The sequence below is a fragment of the Neofelis nebulosa genome, chromosome 1 (genome assembly GCF_028018385.1).
Source record: "Neofelis nebulosa isolate mNeoNeb1 chromosome 1, mNeoNeb1.pri, whole genome shotgun sequence".
NCBI lineage: Eukaryota > Metazoa > Chordata > Mammalia > Carnivora > Felidae > Neofelis > Neofelis nebulosa.
This window is the reverse complement of record NC_080782.1, coordinates 110,012,053-110,026,771: the sequence shown is the minus strand read 5'-3', so window position 1 is coordinate 110,026,771 and position 14,719 is coordinate 110,012,053. Positions and strand designations below refer to the sequence as shown.

General features: G+C 36.9%; 1 protein-coding gene across 1 annotated transcript in view; it reads left to right on the top strand.

Annotated features, from left to right (window-relative positions):
• The window catches only part of IPO11 (importin 11), a 196,864-nt gene that overhangs the window by 157,873 nt on the left and 24,272 nt on the right, over positions 1–14,719 (top strand). The window contains exons 28-29 of the mRNA XM_058731480.1: positions 661–756; positions 7,278–7,362. Of these exons, the coding sequence (XP_058587463.1) occupies positions 661–756; positions 7,278–7,362 (181 nt within the window). The remainder of the gene's footprint in view (positions 1–660; positions 757–7,277; positions 7,363–14,719) is intronic.

The window sequence follows — 14,719 nt, the reverse complement described above, 5'->3', positions numbered from 1 at the left end:
GTCTGAGGTTTTAATTTGCGTTTCTTTGATGACTAATAACACTGAACATATTTTCAAGTATTCGTATGCCATCTTTATATCTCTAGTGAAGTGTCTGTGAAAGTCTTTGCCAATTTTTAAATTGAGTGGTTGTCTTCTTGAGCTTTTAGAGGCCTTTATATGTTCTGGATTCAAATCCTTTATCATATGTTTTACAAATACTTTTTTTCCCAGTCGATGGCTTGTCTTTTCTTGGCATTGTCTTCAGAAGAAAAGAGATTTTTAATCTTAAACATTTTTGTTATCTTTATCTTTTTAGTTATAAAATCAGCATAGGACTATTGTAATAAGTTAGAGAATATTAAAGTATATCTTTCCTATCTCTTTTATAAATACTTTTTATAATACTTTTATAAATACTTTTTATAATTTATACTTTTTATAAATACTTTTTTAAATACTTTTTATAAATAAAAATCTCTTTTATGTATACTTTTTTAAAGTATATCTTTTCCTATCTCCTTTCTATTATAAGAAATATTTTGGAAGTTTGCTTTCCTTTTTTATTTTACTACTAAAATTTCTCTTGATGTTTAAAGGGATAATTAGGAAAAGAAAAGAAAAAATAAATACTGGTTAAAATACTCCAGTTTAATTTGTTTTGCTCTTCTTTTATTTTAGTGTCATCCAAGATAAATTCTGTGGGATTATAAACATCTCAGTGGAAGGCTTACATGATGTCATGACAGAAGATCCTGAAACAGGAACTTACAAAGAGTAGGTGGATCATTTAATTGTACTTGAACTTGGGGAGGGTGGTAATTAATTATATCCTGAATCATTTTTGTTCACTACTACTATATAAGCACAGTGTGGTAGCTTTTTAATTTTGTCTTTCATAAAGAAAAAGTGGGGGGGTTACTTGAGTGGCTCCATCAGTTAAGTGTCCGCCTTCGGCTCAGGTCATGATCTCATGTCTGTGAGTTCAAGCTCCGCATCAGGCTCTGTGCTTACAGTTCGGAGCCTGGAGCCTGCTTCAGATTCTGTGTCTCTCTCTCTCTCTCTCTCTGCCCCCCCCCCCCCCCCCACTCACGCTCTGTCTCTCTCTGTCAAAAAATGAATAAATGTTAAAAAAAAAAAAAATTAAATAAAAGAAAAAGTAGATTTCTTTTGCTTATAATTAGTTTGATCTTGAGGTCAGCTTTACTTTGTTAAAGTGAAATGATAGATTGGACTTCTTTGGTCCAATAATCAGTTCATGATGTGGCATGAAGTTTTTAAAAAATAATCTATGTGTGTGTTAGCATATAAATTCCTTTTTTTAAGATGTTTTGAATATGTCCTTTATTTAACTAACAAAGTTCCCCTGTCCATTAGGCAAGTTATGGGGGAAAGATGATTGAAAAGCATCCTGTATTTGTTGTATTTGTCTGGTAGAAGTACCCCTGGCACCTTTAAATATTAGAGTTATCTGGTACTCGACCAGTTTTAAAAGGGAACGGTTAAAATTAATTTTTTATGAGAATAGTTAAAATCATTTTATCACAAATGCTGACACTCTCATGTAACTACAAATTGGAAATTTCATTTCATTGTATCCTTTGAAGTTAATAGAATTGCTATACCTTTTCTTGTTATTAATAAAGGGCATGTGTTTTATGATAAGCAATACTTAATGAGCTTTAAGACCGCTAGACTTTATGTCAGTAATATATTGAGTCAGTTTTCTTTGTTCTTTATAAACAGTCTATAGGTAATGGGAACGGTTGCCATTGAATATTTTGTTGAAAAACATGGAAAGCAAATCTACATTGTTGAATCTTATTCAACATACGTAGACATAATGGGTTTGGCATGTAAACTTGCTTTCAAGAATGTAGGAGTTCAGATGAAGTGGAACGTTCAAACTTTTGTGATCACAACCAAAATAAGAAACCATGCGTGTAGGCAGGTTTTTTTAAAGTTAACATAGGGTTTATGCCACATGACTATAAATATTGTATATTTATGCATAATATGTGACAAAGTTTGCAACTGTTTATGAAGTGTTCAGGATATAAACAAATGTTCCTTGTCCTCTTTGGAATATATAATTTAGTTAGGGGGAGGGTGTAAAATGGAACACTGGTAATGAGTAAAGACCATTATATCTGTTTTGAATAAAGCACACAAAATAGTAGAATTCTGGGTTGTGGTTTAATAGGAAGACAAGGAAAAGGCACTGTATGTTAGAGTCTTCAGGAAAGGATAGGACTTAGGGTATAGGAAGTGGACATTATGATAGAATGGTGCAAATGGAAAGGATGAGGGTCAGGAAGTTGTTAGGAATAACGTTTAGGAATTGGTGTAATTTCATTATTTTAAAGATTAGGTTACAGAGACTCAGAAAAGTGCAGTGACCCAGCAGTTTAGTGGAGTCGTCAAAACTAGAATCATGCTGTTCTGACTCAAGATGTCCACTCAGCCAGGAAGAAGGTTTTGGTTTGGAAGAGGAAAGTGTTGAACGTAAGGAGGGCAGACTGACTAGGACACTGTTATGGGGATCCAGACTAGAAAGGCCTAGACTTGAGGGCTGGGGTGCCTGGGTAGCTGGGATGTAAAACCCCTGTTTTCTTCCCCAGAATTGTCTGGTCGTTGCCTTTTCCCTGGGGCTGGTATTTGGCATGTGGAAGCACAGCGTAGGAACTGTTTTCCTAACTTTTCTAAGTTTCTGAGAGAGGTTAGACAAGATCTCTGATAATCTTCCTATTCTGTAATTCTGTGAATTCAATAGAGTTCTAGAAATTACAGTTCATTCAACTGTAGGGTATAAGTAGACTTTCAGAAAATGGCACGTGAGAAACATGAAATATTTACTTCTGTAGCTAACTTAGCCTCCAGCTTCCCTTCCTGTTTATTGGAACAGTTTATCAGAACAGTTTATTCAACTTTATTTGATATTTTTAGTTCTGTTGAATTCCCATTGTAGTCTCAGTATAGAGTAAAGTAGAAGGAAGAAAGAAAACCCTGTTTTTTTCACCTCTGCAAGTAGTATGTTAGTCGGGGTTTTCCATATAGACATAACCAATATATATTAAAGGGAGAGAGAGAATGCCAGAGAGACTTACATTTATTGTTCTATGCTTAGAATCACATAAATATCAATATTATAAAGCATAGGTTCATTTGATTTTGGAGGCTGAGAAGTCCCAAGATCCTCATTTGGCAAACTAGAGACCCAGGAGGGCTAATGGTATAGTTTCAGTCCAAGTCCAAAGTCCTGAAAAGCAGGAGAGCCAGTGTTGTAAGTTCTAGTCTAAGTCAGAAAACCAGAGAAGACTGATGTTCCAACTAAAAGAGAGTTTGAATTCTCTTTTAATTAGACATTTTTTTTTGTTCAAGCCTTCAAGTGATGGATTGAGGCCCACCCACACTGGGGAGGGCAATCTGCTTTACTCAGTGTCCACATTCATGTGTTAATCTCATCTAGAAACACCCAGAATAATATTTAACCAAATACCAGGGTGCCCTTTGGTCCACAGTAAAGAAGCCTGGTTGACACCTCATCTCTTTATTCAGACTTGTTTATGGCAGGCAGTGTACTGTGTGAGGAAGCACTGAGGCTCTTTCCTGAGAGCGTTCCCTGCCTGGAAGGGGAAATGGTGACCTGGGGAGCAGTACCAGCTACAGGTGAAGAAGGGTTCTGGGGAAACTGCGAATAACTCCAGAGAAAATGTAGTGGATTAGAACCAACTAGTAAAGTAACTTGAAAAGGATTTTAGAGTAGCTTGTGTAGTTAGTGGAGGTTCATTGGCAGTGCTGAGAACAGATGTATACTTCAGAAGGGTCACTTGAGTGCAGTGTAGAGGATGACTGGGAGGGATGGAAGGACTCAAAGTGAGTGGTCTTAGATCAATGAAACATCCTGGGATGCTTGTTAAGATAGCACACTTCCCTTCCCCAGTCCAGACCCATTATATCCAAATTCCTAGGGCTAAGGCAGTAGAACCTGCATGGTAAACAGGAACCTAGGAGAGTCATATGCCCTGTAAAAATTGTGAATATGTTGCCTGGGAGATGGGGAAGCCCTTCAGGTAAGTGTTGTACGACTCCTGGTGAGCACTGTTGATACGAATTTGAGGTAGATTGTAGAGGAAGGACTGGGAAGAAATGATGACAGGTATTTTGTAACTGTAAGTTTGTATTATTTGACCCCCGTGACCCATTTTGGTCCACCCCTCACCGCTTTCCCAACTCTGGCAACCACCAGTTTGTTCTCTCTCTGAATGTTGTTTTTAGTTTGATGTAGACTTCCAATTGTGTGTTTTTGCTTTTGTTGTCTTTGTTTTGGAGTTAGCTCCAAAAAGAGTCATCATCCGAAGACTGATGTCAAGGAGCTTACTTACCACTTACATTTTCTTCTAGGAGTTATGGCTTCCGGTCTTAACATTCAAGTCTTTTATCCATTTTGGGTTAATTCTTGTGTCTGGCATAAGATAGTGGTTCAGTTTTATTCTTTTGCATTTCTTTATATGTTTGTATTTTAGTGGAAATAATTCATTAAACCAGGAAAATATATTACTGAGGCTTGAGATTTGCCTTCTACTTGTCTTTGGTGAGAGTGCTTTCCCTTTTGTTCCTGAAAAAATACTTCATTTTTAGGCACATTTGGAAATGAAATTGACACCCCCTTGCCAAAGTTAGGAAGTAAAAAGAACGACAGGATTCAGCCAGCATTTTCATGTAGAATTGGCTAGAATTTTTTAAACATGCTTCTATTGAAAGACCAGGGGAATAGGACTGCTGTGATTGCTTCTGGAGGCACTGGCTCTGGGATCAGCTTTTATTGAAGCAAATGGTGATGTCGAAGCATTTAGTGGCATGGAAGAAGAAGATACTGGACAAATTCAGGGTTCTTTTAGGAAGGAGACATAATCAACCAAAGTGTCTACTCCAGAGACCACTTGAATAATATTGTCAGTTTGAGTTTCATTGTGACTTTTTACAAGTGAGTTTGCTTAGATTAAGTGAGTTTGTTTTATTGCATGTACCTTTTAAATTAGAAATGATTTAAAGGGTTCCATGTTGCATGCTAACATAATTGGTTGTATTTCATTGGTTGGCGTTTCTTACCGGGAAAGTTTCTGATTTAGTGGTCTACAGTGCCTGAATCTGTTCAGTGACGGGGTGGGCGCTGTGAGAGGTGGCTGGCTGCCTGTTTTCTCATATTAGTCTTCCCTATTTTAGACTGTTACTATTTTATTACTATTATTACATTCTTGGCCCACATGCCTTTTATATAAATCATGATTCCTTATCCTTAATCTTTGTCAAAAAAATAAGATTTGACTTTTTTTTTTTTTTTTTTTTTTTAAATTTTTTTTTTTCCCAACGGTTTTTATTTATTTTTGGGACAGAGAGAGACAGACAGAACATGAACGGGGGAGGGGCAGAGAGAGGGAGACACAGAATCGGAAACAGGCTCCAGGCTCCGAGCCATCAGCCCAAAGCCTGACGCGGGGCTCAAACTCACGGACCGCGAGATCGTGACCTGGCTGAAGTCGGACGCTTAACCGACTGCGCCACCCAGGCGCCCCAAGATTTGACTTTTAATTAGAAATTTGCCTGCAGGAAAGAATTTCATCTTTGGGTTTTTCAAATTCACTTTTTTTCCCCACTTTACACCTTCCAGAGACCCAAATGAATACAGTTTGCAGAATTGCAAAGGAAAAATATTCTGCCCTCTCAGTAATTTTTAGTCATTGGAGAGAAAATATATGTGTAAATGTGTATTTATATTCAGAATATACTCCATTATTTATGTGATAAATCATTTGACTTAGAGAAGAGAGAGCAGAGTTTTTTTTTTTTTTTTAAGTTCATTTATTTCGACAGCGGAAGAGGGGCAGAGAGAGAGAGAGAATCCCAAGCAGGGTCTCACTGTCCGTGCAGAGCCTGATGCAGGCTCTAACTCAAGAACTGTGAGATCATGACCTGAGCCTAACTCAAGAGTCTGATACTTAAGCAACTGAGCCACCCAGACATCCTGAGATTTTTTTACTCTACAAGTGAATGAGCAGATTTTGGAATATGATGAAGGAAGGAGATCCACATTCATTGCAGTTAGAATTCAGATCTGCAGCAGACATAAAATAGCTAGTATAGGAACTCCTTTTTATTCAGTTCTAAAATACAAACTGGGATTGAGATTGTTTACTACACATTTCACTTAACTGAATCGTGTTTGGGCTGGGATAATTCATAATTTCTCACTTTGTGCTAGGGTTCCTTGGCCAACTAGTTGTGTTACATCATAATATATCATGGTGGATGAAAGCATTGCAGCTTCAAGAGGTTAGGACCATGCAGTCAGTGAGTTAGAGATTAAGCTCTTGCTGTTCCTGATTGCAGTTTAAGGTTCTTACCATTTTATCGTACCGGTGTGCACTGACTGGGTCATAGGTAGTTGTTGCAAAAATTGTTTTCTTTAGTGGTGAGGAATGGGAAGGGAGACTCATGTCCCCTGCAAGAGTGAGCCTGATCAAGTTTCTGGTGTCAGCACTTGTCTTTAACCTTGAATTAAAGGCTATTTACACAACTGAGTTAAGAATTAGGTTTCTTCTGTACATACTACAAGATAGAAGAGAAACCAAGCTTTCTTTGCCCCAGTTTATTAGTTAGAAACCTATGACTGATAAATTACTGAATTGTACTATTCTAAATTAGGAAGCAGTGAGGTTTATTCCATCAGTTTGATTCACTAGACAATATTTATTTCTTATCTCCCTGGAAGAGAGAAACTATTAACTGAATAGGAAACTATATTTCTATTATCTCTGTTAATGGTGAAGAGCAGTCGTGCAGATAATCAAAATGAAATGATTTATAACTGTCCTGCATGTACAAGTGCCATCAAGGGTAAGTTCCTTATAGCATAGTAATGTCACTTGAAGAGCAGAGTAGTTTATTGCATAATTAGTATTGTTTTAATGATGGTATTGTTTAAATTACTGCTATTATGACAAGTGACGTATGGTTTAAAAATCATGTATATATAAATTCCTTGCAACTTGCTACCTTAAATTCTCAAGTAAAATGTTCTACCGTATTTTTGTGTGACCCTTTTTTTTTAAAAGTGAGGTGTATTTTTGTAGTTAAATCTTTGTGTGCAGTTAAATATTTTTTAAAATTACGAATCTAACTTATCTAGCTATTCCTCAGATTTCGGACACAGAAACAATGTTCTGAGTGATTTTCAGGGTTTGTTTTAACATGTTATGGACATTTTTGATTTATTTAAAACATTTTTTTTAATGTAGCTGTATGTTAATGTCTCATCTTGAAGAACCAAAAGTAACAGAAGATGAAGAACCACCCACAGAACAGGATAAGAGAAAAAAAATGGTAAGTTACCAAAGCTGCTTTTAAAATTTGGGAGAGCTATATATTATCACATTCTTTAGATCTGAAAGAAACTGTCTGTTGGTCCATTCATCCACCTTTCGATCTCTTTTTCCATCCCTTACTGTAGAATTAATGTAAGCTGAGCTTTGAAATTTGGAGTGTACTCCTAACACAGATAAATTTTGCTCCTCGTACATGAAGTAGAGTTTAACTGTTAATCTGAAATCACTTTTTCTTGTCTTAGGAGAACAGAAGATTTACTCTTTGACTTACTGAAAACCTGTGACCCTCCACACATTTGTGATGCATGTTCTTCTGTTTTTAGGAGGATTACTGAAATTGCTTCATGAATTTTCGCAATGAATTTTTTCTCAGATAATCACAGGCCTTTATAAAAATTACCTTAAAGTAACTGCTAGGTAGGAAAATAAATCAGAAACATCTAAAATATTTTGCCTTTAAAATTATTTATAATCTTGAACTTCTAAATATTTACTGTGACCCATGAATATAAAAATCGCTACATAAGTAAATTTCTTCCCATTTCCTCTTGGAATCCATTCTAGTCTCCTGGCCTCACCAATATTAATCTTGTTGTGCCTTCTTTCCTCATTTGTACTTGAGAACGACGCTAATATCCCTCGAAAGTAGAGTAACTAAATTAATATATGAAATGGACATGGGATGATGCCGAACAGCTAGTAATTAGGGGTGTCTCATTATTTTAGCTGTGATTATTTCAGGCTGCTTGCGATGTTCCCTCCTCGAATTACTTACGCCACACTAACCCTCAGGGGCTTCATCTTCAGTGTATAGCTGGTGCTGCGCTGCTCTGACAGCCTGCTTTTAAACTGTGCTACGGTTTAATCCGTTTTACTTGGCATTTTCATTAGGGTGACGATAGCCTTTCAGTATCATCTAACAGTTTGTCTTTTCTCTTTTCTCACCTCCGCTATTTTAAGCATTAAAAATATAATTGGTGTTACAGAAAAATATAATGTCTTCCTTCATAGGATTCTAAACTTGTAATGAGTAATGGGTATTCTGCTTCTGTTCATTTGTCAGCTTTTGTGCACACTCTATTAACATCCTGTAGTCTGGTAGATCTACTCTTAGCACATTAATCTACTCAGATCTGTTTTTCATCCTGTAGGAATCCTCAGTAACATCATATAGTACTAATTGTAATCCTAACTTGATTTTGAAGGCAAGTGAAACATTCTCTTAAAGAGCAGTGTAAGAGCATAGTTTCAGAAATAGCACTTTAAGTTCCTTGATTCAGTTTTGTGATTTTAAATACTGTTTGAGAGCTGATTATTTTACCATTATTGTTCTAATTATAGGCAGTAATAATTTACAGAAAAATCATTATTTTTTCAAACGTTTGATTTTGTTTGAAATCAGTCGTCACAGTAGCTTTTCAGTGTAGATTTATATTGTCATCTCTACTAAGGTGGACTAAGCTATATCTTAGTCTTAATTCTGAGGGTACCACAGCATTGATGGTTAATGCTGGGATCACATATCTTAGCCTTGAATAAGTCTAATTGTGAATACCATGAGAATTTTTCAGTAACTTTTCAGTAACAATATTAGTTGCACTGTATCTTCAGGGTTACAAGTATAAATAATGCATTTTCTTTCAGTAACTATATTGTTCGACTGTGTTATGTTTATCATTAGAAATCTTTTAAGAACTAGCTAAATGTCCCTTGGTTATAATTTTAAAAAGTGGAGGTGTTTGCTGGTAAATGATTCTGAATTATTACTTAAAAGAAAAACCAGTCTAGTGTCAAAGGGTTTTTCATATTAAGTGAAAATATTTACTTACAAGGAAGAAAAAGTACAGCTGCTTGGTTCCAAGACTGCATGATTGAAAGTTTGATTTACTTACTGTCATTGTTGTCTTCAAGTGGTCCCTAAAATGTGGTGTCTGCCATTTCAGTAGCTGCTTTGGCAGAGGATAGCCGGCAGTGATGGACATTCAGGAAAGTGGTTGATCAGCTTACATCGAATTATGACCATTCTCATGGTTCGTTTTATTTTTTTAATTTTTAAAAAAAATTTTTTTTTAACGTTTATTTATTTTTGAGACAGAGAGAGGCAGAGCATGAACGGGGGAGGGGCAGAGAGAGAGGGAGGCAGAATCGGAAGCAGGCTCCAGGCTCTGAGCCATCAGCCCAGAGCCCGACGCGGGGCTCGAACTCACGGACCGCGAGATCGTGACCCAGGCTGAAGTCGGACGCTTAACTGACTGAGCCACCCAGGCGCCCCTCTCATGGTTCGTTTTAAATAAGGATGGAATTGCCATTCAGGAAAGCTATGAAGCTGTCCAGACTTTTTGATTTTGTCCACTTTCATTCATCTCCTGTCTGTACTACCTGTTTGGGGGGAATTGACAGAAGATCAAATGCAGCTCAAAGCATTTCATTTAATTTCTAAGGTCTCTCTGTATCTGGTATGCTCTAGGAGTAGAATGACAATTTTGTGACCTCTTCCATAAAGAATTAAGCTAGTACAGGGGTGCCTGGGTGGCTCTGTTGGTTAAGTGTCCGACTTCAGCTCTGGTCATGATCTCGCCGTTTGTGGGTTCCAGCCCTGCACTGGGCTCTGTGCTGACAGTTACAGCCTGGAGCCCGCTTCAGATTCTGTATCTCTGTCTCTCTCTGCCCCTCCCCTGCTTGAGCTCTTTCTCTCTGTCTCTCTCAAAAATAAGTAAACATTAAGAAAAAAAAAAAGTTAAAAAAAATTAAGCTAGTACATTAGCATTTTAAGTTGCTTATAATTTCTCTTCTGTGATGTGTGACTTACTAGGCATTTGTAAGGTGTACTTTCCAAATTGAAGTTTTTGAGCATATTAATGTTTTCTGGCAACTTGATGGAACTGGCTAAGAAAGCATTAAGGAAGCATTTGATATATAGTAAGTAACCTGTGTTATTGAGGTATTTCTGATCATTCTTTCATGTTAAGTATTACTCAGTTTAAGCCCCAGAAATACTTTGGTGATCTGCTTCTGTATGTAATAATCTAATTTTATATATACTTACTAGATGCTTTAGTTGATATAAATAAGTTTGTCAATATAAATAAGTTTGAACGTTATTAAAACTGCACTCATTTCTCTTTTTTTTTTTTTTTTTTTATTTTTTAATATATGAAATTTACTGTCAAATTGGTTTCCATACAACACCCAGTGCTCATCCCAAAAGGTGCCCTCCTCAATACCCATCACCCACCCTGCCCTCCCTCCCACCCCCCATCAACCCTCAGTTTGTTCTCAGTTTTTAACAGTCTCTTATGCTTTGGCTCTCTCCCACTCTAACCTCTTTTTTTTTTTTTTTTTTCCCTTCCCCTCCCCCATGGGTTTCTGTTACGTTTCTCAGGATCCACATAAGAGTGAAACCATATGGTATCTGTCTTTCTCTGTATGGCTTATTTCACTTAGCATCACACTCTCCAGTTCCATCCACGTTGCTACAAAAGGCCATATTTCATTTTTTCTCATTGCCACGTAGTATTCCATTGTGTATATAAACCACAATTTCTTTATCCATTCATCAGTTGATGGACATTTAGGCTCTTTCCATAATTTGGCTATTGTTGAGAGAAAACTGCACTCATTTCTCATTTACCTGTGCTGATAGTGTGGTAGCACAAATAATGGTCTATCCAAATGTCATTGTTTCACGTGACTTTGAAGTAATAATAGTAATACCGTATCTACATAACATTATCCTTTTTTTCTAAAGGAATGTTTTAGAATCTCATCTTACTTACCCTTAAAATAGTTTAATGACCAGATACTGATGAGGAAACCAGGCCACAGAGAAGTAACCTCTTACTCAAGAGTTGCAAATTTAGGTAAAGCCTGAAATTAGAACTGAGCTTTCTTGACTCCTAGCCTGAGGCATTCTTTATGATTTTGATTTCTAAAATTTCTGTAGGTTTTCTAAATGTTTTCAGAAATCGCACATACCATTTTGCTAAAATTGCAGAATGCATGAGAACTGCACGTTTGAGGGGAAATTTACCAGCTTCAAATACAGCTCAGCTACCATAAGTCACTGGAATTGGAATTAGATCTGTAGAGTTAGTATAGTTTGTCATTTCTTGTGGTAGCATGGCTAGGAAACAGGTAGTTAATTTGTACATTTGCTTTACTTTGACAATTAAACGTAGTTTGCAGTTATTGACACAACTGTAACCCAGAGCTAAAGAAATGACTGTGAGGAATGCCCAATTTCAGGGAGGACATTAATGATAATTCACACAGATGGTAATTATTTTGTAACAGTATTTACTATATTTAAGTATTAAATCTTTATGTACTTGTTGAGTGCCCACTACATAATACACTATTCTTGAAATTGAGGATATTGGAGTGAACAAAATATATAAACCCTAAGGGTAATGGAGCTTATAGTCTTAAGAAATTATTTATGTATATTAACAATGTCAAGTTTATGAAGGTTTATTAGATTAAGTAATAAATATCACAGTAGTTTTCTAAATTTGTAGCATGTTCATGAAACTTGAAAGTTCTGTATATATAGTGTTCCTAAGAAGTATTTTTTACCCTGTTTTAATAAATCAGTTAAAGAATGTAGCTGGGGTTTTGTCCCCCTCACTTCTTTGACAATAACTTTTTTCTCTTTTCCTAGTGTTAATAGATGTTTGCAGGCCTCCTATTTGATTAGTTTTTTCAAGAGAAATACCATTTCTCTTGACCAACACTTTTTAAGATCATTTATACTTGCAGTGAGTTTGATCTGTTTTTCATCTTTTAGGTACACTTATGGGAATATGTCTTTTTTTTTTTTTTAGTATATTATTTTGAGAGAGGGAGAGAGCAGAGGAGGGGCAGAGAGAGAGGGAGATCAAGAATCCCAAGCAAGCTCCACACTGTCAGCTCAGAGCCAATGCAAGGCTCAGTCTCATGAACCATGAGATCATGACCTGTGCTGAAATCAAGAATTGGACACTTAACCAACTGAGCCACCCAGGCGCCCCCTGTATGGGAATATATCTTATATCTTAATGTATTTTAGAAGAAATATTTAGAACTATCTTCCCTCTAGTCCAAAAATATGAACTATTGTTTTTCCATTATTTGTGTCAAGAAGTATATTAGAATTGAAAACCTGTATGCCATATTACAAACCAGTGAAAATATCATTTTAACACATTGTACTTTTAAGTTGCTGTTTGCTGAATGATCTCTGCACGTGACTTTTTTACTGGTTTGTAATCAAGTCTTTAGCTTTTGATAGCCTCAAATTTTTATGTGACTATCAGAGTTTTAAATTTTAACTTGTATCTTGGGGCACCTGGGTGGCTCAGTTGGTTAAGTGTTCGACTTCGGCTCAGGTCATGATCTCACGGTTCATGGGTTCGAGCCCCGCGTCAGGCTCTGTGCTGACAGCTCAGAGCCTGGAGCATGCTTCGGATTCTGTCTCCAGTTCTCTCTGCCCCTCTCCCTTGCTTGTGCTCTTTCTGTCTCTAAAATAAATAAACATTAAAAAAAAATTTTTTTTTAAATAAATTTTAACTTGTACCTTATATAAATCAAGCAGAATCTGCAGTCTCGCCGAACTAAATTTCAGATACAATCAGGTGTCTGTGGGCTGAATGACATTGGCAAACTTGGCATCACAGTTTTCTGCTTTGACTGTAGCACATCTAAGCAAGTTGATTGTATTTTAGGTTGGGTTGTATTTTATTTGCTAAATTCATAACCAGACCCTAAGTCTCCTGGCAAATACCATAAATCCTGAATAGGCCTTGTATATTGCCTTCAAGTGAGTATTGTCTCCTGTGCTGCTGTTGTCAGATATAGCACTGGATCAGAAAGGGACAGAAGTGCTGCAGTATGAGAATGAAATTGTCTGAAAATCAGAGCCTTATAGGTAGCTAACATGTTTTTCCCCTTTCTCAGAGTAGATAGACCAGACCACCTCAGCCTGCACTACATACACCTCTGCCTTCCTGCCCTCCTTTCTCTTCCTCCAGCTCCTCCTGTCATCACCTCTTCCCCCAGAACTTCTCTTTGCCTATTAAATCCATCAGCTTTCCTTTAGACTTTTACTTAGTAGAATTTGGAGCACATTGCCAGAAGGAAAGTTACCTTATTTTCATTTGAAAATACTCTGTGATGTTGTTTCATAAATGTTCAGTCAAAATAGAATGTTGGAAGGGCATCCTAGGCTAGTGATTGAGTTGGGAGGTTGTAAACCCTCCTAGTGTGATTTTAACCACTAAGAATCAGTCAGATGATTGTTTCCTGCTCTCATTTATTTACCTCTAGAAAAACTCAACAGACCTAGTAAAAGAATTGTATTTGGCTGTCACTGATAAGGTACTGTGATTTTTTTTTCTTAGTTAACTAAAAGTAATCTTGAAGTTCATGATTTATAAACAAAATACTTTATTTTGCAAGTAATATGAAATGAAGGCATCATTTTACTGGTATTTCTGAACTGTCTTTTGAGATTCCTTGCCCTATCACATTGAGTAATCAAGGTAAATATAGGATTGTTGAAAATACTCTTATTCAACTTGCCTGCATTGTCAGGCTGGTTATGACTTTAGAGAGCTTTCTTTTTGCTTTTTCTTACCATGCCAGTTCCATGACACTTTTCACCCCTGCTTTCTTGCTACCTCTTGACTTCATCCTAATTAGAAACTGATCCTTATCCAAAATCCTGAACTCTGACATTCCTCTCCCATCACAACCTCTTCTTCTTCACCATACCATGTCTCCTGAAAATTCTGTGGTGTACCTATATCTGGAGTCCTGTAATTTGTTCTCACTTTCACACTCTTTTTATCAACTTTCTCTTATTTTCACTAACTTTCCCACCTTTTAACCTAAATGTTCTTGTTTTTCTGCTGCTGCTAACTTTGGACAAGCCATAGTCATAATCTTTGCCTCCCCACTTTAGACCTACTAAGTTTGTGGGCCTAGAAATCAGGCTTACGGATTTCTTAAAAGCTTCACATGTTATTTTGGTGTCCAGCCAGGGTTGAGAACCACTATCATAGGAATGCAATTCCCTGACCGTCTTTCATAGACATCGTGATTCCATCCAGCCTTTTGCGCCTTGTTTTCTTCACCCTGCTCTGTCTCCTCAACCAGACGCCTTGTCTCCATGAGTATCAGAGGTTTTCTTGCCTCTGTTACAGAGCTCTCAGACTTGTCCTTACGTGTGGAGTAGCCCCTTCATCCTCTTTGCCTTCTCTCAGCTTACTTATTTACTGTTTTCCTCATGAGACGCTGTCTCTACTCACTGATCATCCTTCTCACCCATGCCCAGGTATAGAAGTAATCTCTCCCTCTCCTGGATTTACCTGGCATCT